The sequence below is a fragment of the Vulpes lagopus genome, chromosome 2, assembly GCF_018345385.1.
Source record: "Vulpes lagopus strain Blue_001 chromosome 2, ASM1834538v1, whole genome shotgun sequence".
Classification (NCBI taxonomy): domain Eukaryota; kingdom Metazoa; phylum Chordata; class Mammalia; order Carnivora; family Canidae; genus Vulpes; species Vulpes lagopus.
Genome location: NC_054825.1, coordinates 124789257 through 124803467, shown reverse-complemented (window position 1 = coordinate 124803467; position 14211 = coordinate 124789257). Strand labels below are relative to the sequence as shown.

Genomic DNA, 14211 nt, shown 5'->3' with positions numbered 1-14211 from the left:
GTGCTGCTTTAAGCCAGAATTTCTTGATACCAAGACAGTTTTTAAACTTAATTCAGTTTCCTTGAAGCATTTTGGAGACTCACATTTTTTTGAAGCCCTAATAAATAGATGCTCCATGTTTTATATTCATTGTTTTATATATTCCTCACAACAAACCAATGAGATAAAGTTGCTCCCTGAAATGACAACTGCTCTTCTTCATGTTCTGTTTCATACTTTCAGCCTTACTCAGTAATTGAAATGGGCATAGCAGGCAGTAAGACAGAAAAGTGTGGTAGCTATACAGGCTTTAGCAAAAATACACCTGATGTGCCCAACTCTACTAGGCTTATTTCTTCTTTAAGACAGAACTTCATATGTTGCAAGCAACTTAAAAGGTGTCACGCCTTAGAGTTTTAATGGTATAGCTACTGAACTAAAAAATACAATGACCCCATTTACCATGTATTATGTGGTTCATAGTCACTTATCAAGGCAACTAGGTTTTTATGCAAATTTAATTCTTAGATGCCCTTATCCTAGATTTTTTTTATAAAACTGAAAATCTGATTTAAGAAGACAGATCAAATAGCCAAGTATCTTGGTATATTAAATATACTAAATACATTAATTAGGTCCTGTGAGTTCTAAACTATAAATGGTACATACATACACACTTATTGGTACACACACTCCCAAAACATAGGAGGTTTGCAAAATTTTCTAACAGAAAAGTTCAATTTCAAATTGTACTCTAGGTCTTTTTACAAAAATGCCAATGTTCTACATTTTTTCCAAAAGGAATTTTGAGATTAACTCTTCTTTGAGTCAGGTATACATATTTGGTTCTTGGCCCTTTCATTCACTGATACATATACATCGCTCTCCATTTTTTTTTAAGAATTAATTATGTAATAAATACCATTGTGTTTCTAGCCCACTGACGTTGTTTATGTAAGCTGACTTCAGAAAAGCTAAAATCAATTAATCTTTCTTATAGTCCAGTGTCCAGTGATCCAAATTCTAAAAATTTAAAGACTAAAATTTGACAAATATTTTTACATTTATGCAAAGTTTTAAGTAGCATGTATTTCTGCATAGTTTTATGCGTTTTGTTTAAATGAAAAGACAAGATATTTTATTTCTTGTTCTTTCATGATACCTAGTAACTCTGTTTTCAGATTAGACTACTAACATAATTTTGAAGTGGAGATATGATTATTTCAAAGTATTTTACAAAAGATAAGGAAGGAGGCAAAAGTCCAAAAGAGATGACAATGTAGGATCCATAACATCAGGAGCAGGACACATAGCCTAATTTCTTTCTCTTTAATTTATTTAAGTAATCTCTACACCCAACATGGGGCTCAAGCCCACAACCTGAGGTCAAGGGCTGTAAGCTTTTCCAACTAAGTGAGCCAGGCACCCCATGCTAACTCCTAAATTCTAAAGCTTGCACTGGAATTTGTGTTTGTCCTTGACAAGCTGCAAGGCATCTATTTTCCTTCTATAAAATGAGGATAATTATATTATCTACTAAACAGCTCTGCTATGTAAATACATGTGTTAATGCCCACAATGCGGTAGATACTATTAAACCAATCTCAAAGCAACTGGAACTTGAGATGCAGGTATACAAAGAGCCTTACAGAAGAGCACAGCGTGGTGGTCGACTCAGAGGACTTTACATGGGAAGGGTTTGTTAACATTGCACAAAGTGCCTTTCCTAAGTGCCAGGCACTAAATAGTTCCCCCGTCTCCATCATTCCTTATTTGCATAGATTAACTCTCTATTTGAACTAGATTAAGGGATGCCTGGGTGGCTTAGCCATTAGTTAAGCGCCTGCCTTCCGCCCAGGGAGTGATCCTGGAGTCCCAGGATCGAGTCCCACATTGGGCTCCCTGCATGGAGCCTGCTTCTCCCTCTGTGTCTCTCATGAATAAATAAAATCTTTTTTAAAAAAGTAGATTAAGACTGTCACAGAGAGCCAGTGGTATGAATAATAACCCCTAACAGACTAGCTCTATGATCGTCTCCTAAAGGTCACGTGTCCTAATAAAAAACAAATAGCATCAGACATCCATGTTAAAACCCACATCCAAGAGGACTAGAAAAAAATTACTGTTTTTTACCCATATTACACATCTTTGACAATCAAATGTCTAGCTTTAACTCACCATGTAAATTTAGATTATGCCTCAAACCTATATTTAGATTATAATTATCTGGCGTTTGGTAAGATTTAAGTGAAGTTTTGCCTTACATAGCTTCCTAAAAGTTGTATTTGTTGGAATTATCTCTTTGAAAACCACAATTTATTCACAAGCAGGATACTAAAGGAGGAAGGAAAAAAGAAACGGAAGAAAGGAGGGAAAGAGAAAAGCTATAAAATTTTCTCCTTGCTCTAAATGATAGAATGTAGTAGGCCAAAATTGTATTACTTTACTCTGAAGGTTACTGCAAGGCTTATAGTGATCCTTAAAGAAGTTATAAAAATTGAAACAGAACATAGAATAAGTTTCTGATTGTAAAAATGGGTAACATTTCAAAGATCGTTTTATAAAAGAAGTCATCAGACCAATACATCATTGTGTCATTTTTAACAACAGTATCTAAACTTTAGCTCTGATACTAAAAGGAATAATTTAAAAAAAAGAGAGAAGTCCAAGGTATACATATTTTATGTGGGACTGTGGACAACTTATTTTTGTTTTTAACATGCACATTAGTTAAAATTACTCTAAGAAATCAATGGCATATTTCTAAGAACACTGGGCAAATAAAAGGATATGTAGCAGTTCCCTGCACTTCCATTGTTTTAAGGTACTGACATATTTTTTAACATTTATTTATTTATTTATTTATTTATTTATTTATTTATTTGAGAGAGTGCATGTAAGGGTGGGGGAGGGAAAGGGAAACAACCTCAAGCAGACTCTGAGGGGCTTGACTAGGTAGGACAGTGCTCAATCTCAGGACCCTAAGACCATGACCTCAGTCGAAACCAAGAATCAGATGCTTAACCCACTGAGCCACCCAGGCACCTGATAACTGAAATTCTTTTCATTCGTAATAGGATGGAGAGGCCTATTAAAAGAAAAAGAAAAAAAGTTTTACAAAAACGCATCTGAGTTTTCCAGTGATAAGACCACTGAGGTGTAATACTCTGGAATGGAGTCCCTTAACTTAATTCGTAGAGCTCTACAAATGGGAAGTGGCAGGGAGAGAAGGGATTTCAATTAATGCTGCATTTGTATTATTGGCCTAGTCCATTGGATTAAAGCCTGTTTGGGAAAATATTAACTTATTATTTCATGCATTCATTTACCTCTGCTCAAAACTCTACAATACCATCAATCTCACTCAGACTAAAAGCCAATTATTTACAATGATCCAGCTCCCCAATATTTCCCTGACCCTTCTCACTGTGCTCCAGCTGAAGACCTTTATAAATCTGCTCTTTGTGCGAAGGGTATTATTAACTCTTCCACCTGATACCTGTATGAATCATTCCTACTTCACCTTCGTTTGCTCAGACGTGACCTTCTCAATGAGGTCAACCTTCATCACTCTCTTTAAAATAACAACCAACCTCTCTCTTACTTCTAGACCTCCCAACTCCTCTTACCCTGGTGTATTTGTTTGTTCAGGAACCTCATCATTCACTACATTCTAAAAATATAGGTACTTTTAGTCTTTTATCAGTATATTATTATTATCTATGATTTATTATTATATAATTTATATATTCACTATTAACAAATATATAATTTATTAATTAAAGGTATATATTATTAATATATTACTTATTCACTATACATTCATATTTCTGTCCCCTATCTCCACTCCGACTAGAATACAAACTCCAGAAGAGCAGGGATTTTTTTCTTCTGTTTTACTTACTGAACACATTCATCATTAACCACATTCCAATAGGCACAGTCCCATGCCCACCAATTTCCTGCACAAATTCTGGCCTTTGAGCTCAGTCTTAGCACTCGGTACAGTCCAGCATCCATCCTCTTCCTGTCTGACTGGTATACACTGAGCCCAGCATGAGTCTGGACAGGCATGTGCCCATCTAGTTTTGTCAATTGCTAACATCTGCTTTGTTTTCTCCATCACCACAACTGGACTTCTGCCTAAATTCCTCCTGGCGACCCAGGTCAACGTCGTGACGCTACACAAATCCTAAACCCCCGCACTCTGGATTGGAAGCCTAAACAGTTTGTCTGATCATCGGCAATATTTTCTTCATGATCTTTTCCACCGTCTCCAACTGCTAAATAAGAAGAACCCACTACAACTTGCGCAGGTGACCCAGAGTCACCATTTACTCTTGCTGTTGACCTGCCTGGAAACTTCCAGTCATACTCCACTCGCACTGTAGAATTCTACTGACGAGCCATGCTGCCTTGCATCAAGTATGCATCTGGGCTATCTCACCCAGGCAGCAAGCCACCCCACTAATCTTGCTCTGCAGAGGTTAGGCTGACATTAGCTGGCCTACTCTGCGAATTCCTCTTGCTTGTGGACCAGAATTCAGGCCCCTGCACTCTATAGCAGATTATGAAAGATGCGGAACAACAATAAAGTTTCAGTCCATTTTTGTTTATCGTTTAATGCTAAATCTGTCTGGATTACAGTAATTCGGTCTCCAAAGTCCAAGTTGAAAAGTCTAGCACAACAGTCTTTGTCAGTGAATAATCAATATTTATTACGTATGGGCAAAAAAAAAGAAAAAATAGTGACAATGGTCTGCTTTAAATAAATAGAGACCGAGAAAATACGGAGAGGTGAAATCAACCAAAGTAAACTTTTTTGAGTCATTGCTATTGCAATATCGTTGAATGGGGTAAAGACTCTAAGTCCTACTACTTCAGAAATTCTTCTAATTTAACTATATTGCTCCCAGAAAAATGTAGACTCCTGCTTTTCTTACGGAGTCATAGTCTATATAACTCTTTGGTTCTTCTTGGTAAGCCTCGATTAGCGTAGGGGACGGTTATTCCATATTTCAGAGTGAATTGAGAAACAATTGGCAGAGCAAGAGCCGTTCTTTTCATGATCGTTGGCAACACTTGATGGAGATCCAGTTCATTACTTTGCCTGAAATACTAGGATAGAAAACTTTTGGGAATAAGACTGAGGAGGTGTCTGTAAACGCTGATACATGAGATAAAATGTATAATATAAAGTGTATGTCTTTTAAGAAAATTATACCACATTTATAATGATTAACATTGAATACGTTCTTACTCTCAGCCCTACAGTTTATGTTATGAAATATTTCTACTAGACCATGAGGCCAGTCTTTAGGGACCAAACCACCATATGTACCTAAGTTCCATAAGTAGCAAAAATAATACCCAAAAAAATAATGCCAGGTTTATGATTACAATCTCAGGTATTGTATGAAGCATTCTCATTTTATATAGTACAGGATGTTTTAGAACCATCCCATTGATGTGATGTGAAAACTCCATACGAAAATTTTAAGTATTCTTGCCAAAAAAAGAGTGAGGATCATCTCAAACGTGTTTTTACTTTAAATCTCAGAAGGCATCTAAAAATACATTTATATACATGTAGTATTTCCTTGACATCTTTAAGAATTCAGAAGTTCAAATGCAAGTATGCGCTCCAAAAACAATAGACTGTACTACTAGAGTCTTGGGCTTAGGAAAGCACTGGAGACTTGATGAGTTTTAACTATGTCTCTAAAGGCATCTCATCCTAAATCATCCCTGACACGTTGCACATCTAATAACGCATGGACGTTTCCAGAAGCTAAGTGTTCCACTACAACCTGGTAATTTCTGAACAGCTCAGAACGGGGAGGCGCAGGGACAAGGAGCAGGCTTCCTCTCATTTTATCTAATTCAAAGATTCCCCCTTGTCATTTACTTCTATGCATGTGAGTTCAGGGTTTAGATAAGATGTTTTATGTTCTCAACCATGAAATAGCCATCCCCAAATTCAAGGATAGTTCTGATGATTTCCCAAGTCTTTCTTTCTCCAAATGAAGTCTTCACTTGAAATAGCCCTCCTCTGGACATCTTTCTAGACTCCCAACTACTCTCTTCTTCCTCCTCTGAATTGACCTCCATTTGTCAATCAAGCACCCCAGTATGTTCTAACCCAACAGTTTTCTCTGTTTCTAGGAGTTTTTTTTTTAAGTAAGAGTTAACTTTTCTGTCACCATGTAACACTATATTTTCATATTGAACTTGCTGCAATTCAGACTTTCCCATCCTGTCTTTGTACTCATCCCCATATTAATAGAAACAAAATATTTCTAGAAGAGGGCAAATGAAATTATTTAATGTCTGCATACAAATAATAAAACCAGCTCTGCATAGGTTCTGTTCATGGTCCAGGCTATACAGACCTTCAAAATTCCTGTTAACAGCTTAGCCACCTTTAACAATTTTGGACCTGCATTTCTGATAAGCTTGGATTTTATGTTTTCCGTCAAGCCATCACCAAGACAAATGAACATAAGGAAACCTCTATCACATTACCGGAGATTTCCTTCCGAATTGACTTTAAACAACTATGCAAGATTCTCTGGAAACTACTTCCAATCAGTTGCAATTGCCCTACCATTAGATTTCCATTTCCACAAATTATTCACAAGAATATCAGAAAAAGATTTCATCTACTGCCTTGCCGAAACACAAACCCACTTTGACTACATCATTTTAGTTTGTCAATCATATATAGTTAAAAAAATTTCCTTAGAATATTCTTACTGAATCAATACTATTCATACAACTCAGTGAGCTAGAGAACCTACACAAGATTTTAAGGAAAAAAATCAAAAACAAAAAATCTGGTTAAACTTCTAACTCAATTACGACATTTAAGAATGATTGCTTCCTGTCAATATTCTTAATAAATTGTCACCATACTATAAGGGAAAAAAGGAACTCTTTCTAAACAATCAGTGCTTGGCGAAGAAGGTCAATGTTAGTATAATCAAAGAGAAAAGTATGAAAGCCAAAAACTTCGTCAGTCACATTCCTAGCCAATGATCTTCACTGAGAGTGTGGCTGTAATAGAACAACATTAAACAGAAAACCTGGCCCCGCAATAAATGAAAAGAAATGTTGGTATCATTAAAAAAGGGAACTTTAGCACAAACAATACTAGAAGTGTTTTTAGTTGTTGAAAAATAAGTTATTATCAGTTGCATGAACTTAAGTCACAACTACTCCAAGTCTCCAGTTTTAAACTTTTCTAGTAAGAATAATAATAGCTGAGGGTGAAATAAGCTAATGTATACAAAGCATTTTTAAATTAGGAAACACTGTATAAATTTCAGGTATTATAATATATATATATATATATATATATATATATATATATATATATACTTTTCATTTTAGCCATTTATCCCTGAACCAATCTTTAAATACACTGCAAATGATCTATAATAATAAACAGATTCTAGAAAGCGGACGAGAGCAGTCTATAGTAGATTCTATGTTATAGCTACTTTGCACAGAATCCCTCACTGTGTATGGCTTTCAAGGGATCTCTGAACACAATGGCAATATAAACGCTCCCATCTGCATTGACCTCACCTTGTGTCTGGACCATAAAAATGAGTTAATTTTATTTCAGATAAAATAGAGACAGAAAGACTGAGAGACAGAGAAAGAAAGAGGAAAAGAAGGAGGGAGGAAGGGAGGGAGGGAGGGAGGAGGAAGAGAAGGAAAGGAGGAGAAAGAGGAAGAGGGCTAGGGAAGGGAGGGGTGGGAGAGAGAGAAGGAGGAGTGTGGGCAGCACCCCAGGAAATTTCTCAGGGACCCAGTGGCTCCCCCTTCTGCATGCTGTGAGCTTCTGTGCCCCTCCAAGGGTTCAGAAGGATGGGTGCTCCTGGCCTCTCTTTCCTCCCAGCTGCTTAACAGTATGAAAGCAACAGGTATTGTTAAAACATCATACAACCAGGTGCCCAGTGGATCAGTTGGTTAGGTGGTGGCCTTCTGCTCCAGTCATCATCCTGGGGTCCTGGGATGGACTCATGTGTTGGGCTACCTGTGCCCAAAGGGAGAAGCTGTCTGCTTCTCCCTTTGCCTCTGACCCTCCCTCCTGCTCTCCTCTCTCAAATAAAAAGTAAATATATAAATATTTTTTAAATATTTAATATATAAATATATAAATACAAAATACATAAATACAAAATATATAAATATTTTAAAATATATAAATATTTTAAATATATAAATATTATATAAAGTATATAAATATTTTTAAAATATGATTTAACCAAGCAAGGCTAATATTTTAAAGTAGTATTTTTAAAAATCAGCTGCCGGAGAAGTTCTCAAACTCACTCTCATAAATTCTATTAATGAAGCCCCACTGACCCCGTTTTACCTCGCAGAGAAGGAAAAGCAAAAATAGAAGGAAAAAAGTCCTATGGCGACCTTAAGGTCTTTTTATTCTAGGAATTTTAATCAGGGAGTTAATATTGTAGCAAGAAGATTAGAGCTTTCCTTTTTTTTTTTTTTTTTTTTTTTTTTACTCCTTTTAAGATAAAATAGGACTGTTACAAATGTTAGATCATAAGAAGAAAAACTCCCAGAACGGCTGGACACAGCTCTCTTCCGTTTAACTAAAAGAGGGATGGACAGATCTCAAAACTCTGACAGACTCAGTCCCATCAAAACTTTCAAAAGCTGCCGACCTGCAGATCTGGTGCTCCCCGCATGACTATCTCGGTATCTGAAGCCAAACTTAATTTTTTTTTTTTTTTACGTTAATACATGTTTTTCGACTCCTAAACATGTGCGCTGAAATGATGTATCGTAAATTATGTCCTAAAACGGCGTCCACGTACTTCTTTTGAAATTCACGATCCTAAGATAAGTCTGCGAAGGCTCCCAGGGGTGTCGGCGGCCCCAGGCGCACCCACACTGCGCGGCCCGGCCCTGAAGAGCATCCCCGCGGCCGCCCCGCGCACACCTGCTGGCCCAGGTCGCGAGGGCGCACCTGGCCGGGCCAGTGTCGTCTGCGCTGCAGCCAAGGGGCCCTACCGGGGGTGGGATGTGGGCAGCAAAGGAGGGCTGCAGGTCCCGGGGCCCGGAGAGAAAAAGTCCATTCCCCGCACTTCACAAACTCCCTACAGAGACTCGGAAGCCAAGGCCTCAAGCCAGAAAACCAACAGCCCAGGGGTCAGGCGCCGTCCACGCGCTGGGAGACGCCGCCGCGCTCGCGCAAAGTTGCCAGCCGCGGAGAAGTCGGCCCGGACGCGCGGCGGGCGCGGAGGTGCTGGCGGGACCCGCGGGCCACCCCCACGGCCCCGGGGACGCCCCACCCGCCCCGGCCCGCCCCGACCCGCCACCGTACCTCTCTGCGGCGGCTGCTGCGCCCCCGCGGCCCCCGCGACCCCGCCGAGCAGCAGGAGCAGGAGCGGGAGCCGGAGCGCAAGGGCGGCCCCGGGCATCGCGGCACAGGCGCTCGCTGGGAGCTCCGGGAGCGGCCGCCGGCGCCCGAGGACGAGGAGGACGAGGGGGAGAGGGGGGAGGGCCCGGCCCCCGCCCCGGGGAGGAGGAGGAGGAGGAGGAGGAGGGCCCGCCCCCTGCGTCCCGCCCCGGCCGGCCCCGCCCCCCAGGGTCCCCTGCGCCTCCTCCTCTGAGGGTCCCCGGCACTCCCGTCCCCAGGGTCCCGTCCCTGCACCCCCGCCCCCCAGGGTCCCGTCCCTGCGCCCCCCGCGCCCCCAGGGTCCCCGCCCCTGCGCCCCCCCGCCCCCCAGGGTCCCGTCCCTGCGCCCCTCCCCCCAGGATCCCGTCCCTGCGCCCCCGCCCCCCAGGGTCCCGTCCCCTGCGCCCCTCCCCGCGAGGGTCCCGTCCCTGCGCCCCCGCCCCCCCAGGGTCCCGTCCCTGCGCCCCTCCCCCAGGATCCCGTCCCTGCACCCCCCGCCCCCCAGGGTCCCGTCCCTGCGCCCCCGCCCCCCAGGGTCCCGTCCCTGCGCCCCGCCCCAAGGTCCCGTCCCTGCGCCCCTCCCCGCGAGGGTCCCGTCCCTGCGTCCGCCCCAGGGTCCCGCCTGCCCCCGCCCCCAAGGTCCCGTCCCTGCGCCCCCGCCCCCCAGGGTCCCGTCCCTGCGCCCCCGCCCCCCAGGGTCCCGTCCCTGCGCCCCCGCCCCCCAGGGTCCCGTCCCTGCGCCCCCGCCCCCCAGGGTCCCGTCCCTGCGCCCCCGCCCCGACGGGGCTCCCTCCATAGCCCGCCCCGCGCCCCGCGACTGCGAAGTGGGGGAGCCGGCGGGGCGAGGCGTCGGTGCACGAGGAGAGCGTCCGGGCGGCCTGGCTGGCGCGGGGCGCGGGGCGCGGGGCGCGGGGCCGTCCCAGCCGCGGTGACCCCGGTGACCCCGGAGCCCCGATGGGCGGCCCCCAGACCTCCTCCGCCGGCCACCCCGGGGACCCGGGGGCCGCCCCACAGACGAAAGGACGGAAAACGCCCCTCGCCCCCCCGCGATGCGCGCGACAAGGTTAGGGCGCAGCGTTCCCCCCCCCACCCCCCACCCCCGCCCCCGCCCCTGCCCCTGCTGCTTCCCGCGGCCTCCGCCAGCTCCTCCAACAGCTCCTCGGGCGCAGCTCCCGGGTTGGGCTGCGGGGCGCAGGGTCCCCACGGCCTGGCAGCCCTCGCCGCGTGGGGGCCCCGGGTCACCGGCGCAGTCCCATCCCGGGCGGGGGCGGGGGGCATCCACGCGCCAGCGCCTGCTGGGGCCGCGGCCTGCGCGCAGGGGAGCCACCCCGGATCCACCTGACCCGAATCCGAGTCGACGCGGCCCTACAGCGCGCGGCTTTGTCCTCGGCTGCGTCTGCATGGACGTGAGCGGGTTGTGCCCACCATACGGCGGATCCCACCCTGAGGACCACCCCGTGGGGCGGGCGGCCTTCTGCGTGGGGCGAACCCCTGAACCCCAGCCTCGCCCACGCGTTTACAACATGGGAACGCACCTTGTGTCCTATAAGTTACTGTTTCCCTTTTTTATTTCACATTTAAGCCATTATGTGGAGTTTTTAAAGACTGCATTGAAGGTAAATGATATTATCTATGAGTTTCCTTTCCATGAGATAAAGGAGGTGTTGTTCCCACCTGCACTGATGGGGAACAGCTGCTCAAGTGCTGCCCCTGTACACGGATATCCCTCAATATTTTCCATCTTCTGGAGTTCCAGTAATGTTAGTACTAACAAACTCTAGAATTGGTTTTTGTTTTTGTTTTGTTTTTTCTTTGTTGTGAAAATTGCAAAATGCAGTCTGGCCCAAGGTTGAGAATAAGACTGATCTCAGCTGTCAACTCTACTTGTGATTCAACAGGAAAAAAAAAAAAAAAAAACATAGTTCCTTAGCCAAAATTAAGATACAGAAGAATCACTAGTGTCAGAGCAATGTTTTTTCAACCAAATTGAGGTGCAATGTACACAAAATAAATGAACCCATTTGATATTTTTAAAAAATGTAAACTCCCAGGGCAGGTGGGGGGCTCAGTGAGTTAAGCTTTGGACTCTTGGTTTCAGTTCAGGTCATGACCTCTGTCTGGGTTGTGAGATCCAAGTGGGTGTTTGGCTCCCAGCTCAGCTTCCAGTTTGCTTGGGGTTCTCTCCCCCCCCTCCCTCTGCCTCTCTCCCCAACCCCATTCATGGTCTCTCTTTCTCAAATAAATAAGTAAAATCATTAAAAAATAAAATCTTAATTTTAAAAAAAAATTTAACAATTTTTTAAGATTTTTTTTAAGATTTTATTTAGTTATTCATGAGAGACACACAGAGAGAGTGAGAGAGGCAGAGACACAGGCAGAGGAGGGAACCCTCTCCATGCAGGGAGCCCAAGGTGGGACTCGATCCTGGTTCTCCTGAATCAGGCCCTGGGCCGAAGGCGGGACTAAACTGCTGAGACCCCCCGGGGCTGCCCATTCTTTTTTATTATTATTATTATTCATAAGAGACACACGGAGAGGGAGGCAGAGACACAGGCAGAGGGAGAAGCAGGCTCCATGCGGGGAGCCCAATGCAGGACTCAGGACTCGATCTCAGGACCCCAGGGTCACAACCTGAGCCAAAGGCAGATGCTCAAACCCTGAGCCACCCAGGCACCCCTCCCCAAATTTTTTTAATGTGAACTCAACATTTGACAGTTACCCAGATTAACATACAGTCTGTTACTTGCCCGAAGTTTCTGCCGTTCTGCAGTAATTTTGCCAACCTCCCCGCCTTGACAGGTAGCCCGCCCTGCTATGACTGTAGATTATTTTAGCTTTTCCCAAATTTCATGTAAGTGGAATAAGAAAATAATGGTCTTTTCCTCAGTCGGCGCAGTATTTTGCAGGTCAGTAGTGCCTTCCTTGCCATTGCTCCAAACTGTCTATTACACGGACCGTCACAATTTGTTTGTACCTTCACCTGAAGTACAGTAGGATTGTTCCAGTCGGAGCTATTAAGAGTAAAGCTGCCATGAATATTTAAATACCGTGTTTAGAAGGACATGTGTTTACATTGCTTAATTCCTAAGAGTGACATTATTGGGCTGCTTGGTGGCTATGAAACTGATTACAATATGGTTCTACCGTTTTATTTCATCTCCTCTAGAGGTTGCACAGTGGTGTCTTACTGGCATTGCCATTTGCAGTTCTCTGATGACGCTGAAAATGCTTTGATGGCCTTATGGGGCATTTATATGATTTTTTTGTGTGAAATGTCTGCTCAGCTCTTCTGCTCATTTGTCATGTTATTGTTAAGTGGTAAGATTTAAGTTTATATTCTGGAGAAAAGTTCTTTGGGGGATCCCCGGGTGGCTCAGCGATTTAGCGCCTACCTTTTGCCCAGGGTGTGATCCTGGAGACCCGGGATCGAGTCCCACATCGGGCTCCCTGCATGGAGCCTGATTCTCCCTCTGCCTGTGTCTCTGCCTCTCTCTCTGTCTGTGTTTGTCATGAATAAATAAATAAAATCTTAAAAAAAAAAAAAGAAAAATTCTTTGTCCAATACACTTAATATGCTGCCTATTGTTCTCAGTCTTTGGTTTGAGTTTTCAATTTCTTGACTATTGTTGGAGGAGGTCATCAAGAGGACGTGACTGCCAGGGGACCTGTGGGCTGGACTCAGGCAACCAGAGGCTCCTCACCTCCGGCCTTGTCTTTGGAATGTGGCTGCTCTCCCAGCACTAAGGCTGCCTCCAGGACACAGCCTTGAGATAGTGCTGTTGTTGAGAACACCTGGACAGTTTACGTGCCTGGACCTCAGAATGGCTGACCTCTAGACAAACTTTTATGATTCTGAGAGGTCGGTGTGGCGATATGCGGAAGGCCACCCAAGACTGGCCTCATATGTACCTTCCCTTGCTCATTAAACCTGACCACCTACCAGTCTTGGAGTCTTCTGCCTTTCTTCTCCCTTGACCTCTTTGTATGGGCAGCAGTTTGCAAACCAACAACTGCTTTCAAAGAACAGAATTGTTTAATTCGATGAAGTCCAATTTATGAGGATTTTTTTGCATTTATGCTTAATACTTTTTGCATCCCATTTCAGAAATCTTGGCTCAGCCCCAAATTGTGAGCACTATTTCTTCTTTGAGATTCCATAATCTTAGTTACTACATTTGGGTTTACGATTTATTTCAGTAAATTTTGGTGTTTGCTATGAAGTAAAGCACTTTAGGTAAGAACTTTCTTTTTTTCATGCAGATACCCACCCATTCGTTTCAGCACCATCTATGGAGAAAGACATTATTTCCCCATCTGATTACCTTGTCCCTTTTTTCAGAAGTTGACTATATGTGGGTCTATTTTAGACTCTAAATATACATATTTATCTCTTTAGTCTTTATTATTGTAACTTTATAGTAGCCTCAAACTTAGGTAGTGTAAACCCCGCAATTTTGTTTTGCAAAACAAAACTCTTGATTAATCTAGATCCTTTACATTTCCATATACTTTTTTTTTTGATCAGCTGATTAATTTCTACCCCCAAAAAATAGTGTAGTGGGGAGTTTTGGTTGAATCTATAGATTAATTTTGGGGGGACTGATATTTTAGCAATAATGAATCTTCCAATCCATTAATACAGCCTGTCTTCATTTATTTACATCTTTAATATTCTAAGCAGTTCTCTGTAGTGTTCACTGTATGTGTCTTCAACATACTTCCTAAAACTTGCCTCTGAGCGTTTTGTGTTTTGCTATTATAAACAGGATTATCCAATTTAATTTTTCATGCTAATAGTA

At 43.7% G+C, this 14211-nt stretch overlaps 1 protein-coding gene across 2 annotated transcripts in view; it reads right to left on the bottom strand.

Moving 5' to 3' along the window:
• LAMA2 (laminin subunit alpha 2) overlaps window positions 1–9494 on the bottom strand; it is a 580308-nt gene extending 570814 nt beyond the window's left edge. For both annotated transcript variants that reach the window (XM_041737419.1, XM_041737425.1), the window contains exon 1: window positions 9338–9494. In XM_041737419.1, the coding sequence (XP_041593353.1) occupies window positions 9338–9434 (97 nt within the window). In that variant the 5' untranslated portion in view covers window positions 9435–9494. The remainder of the gene's footprint in view (window positions 1–9337) is intronic.
• Window positions 9495–14211: the final 4717 nt, after the last annotated feature.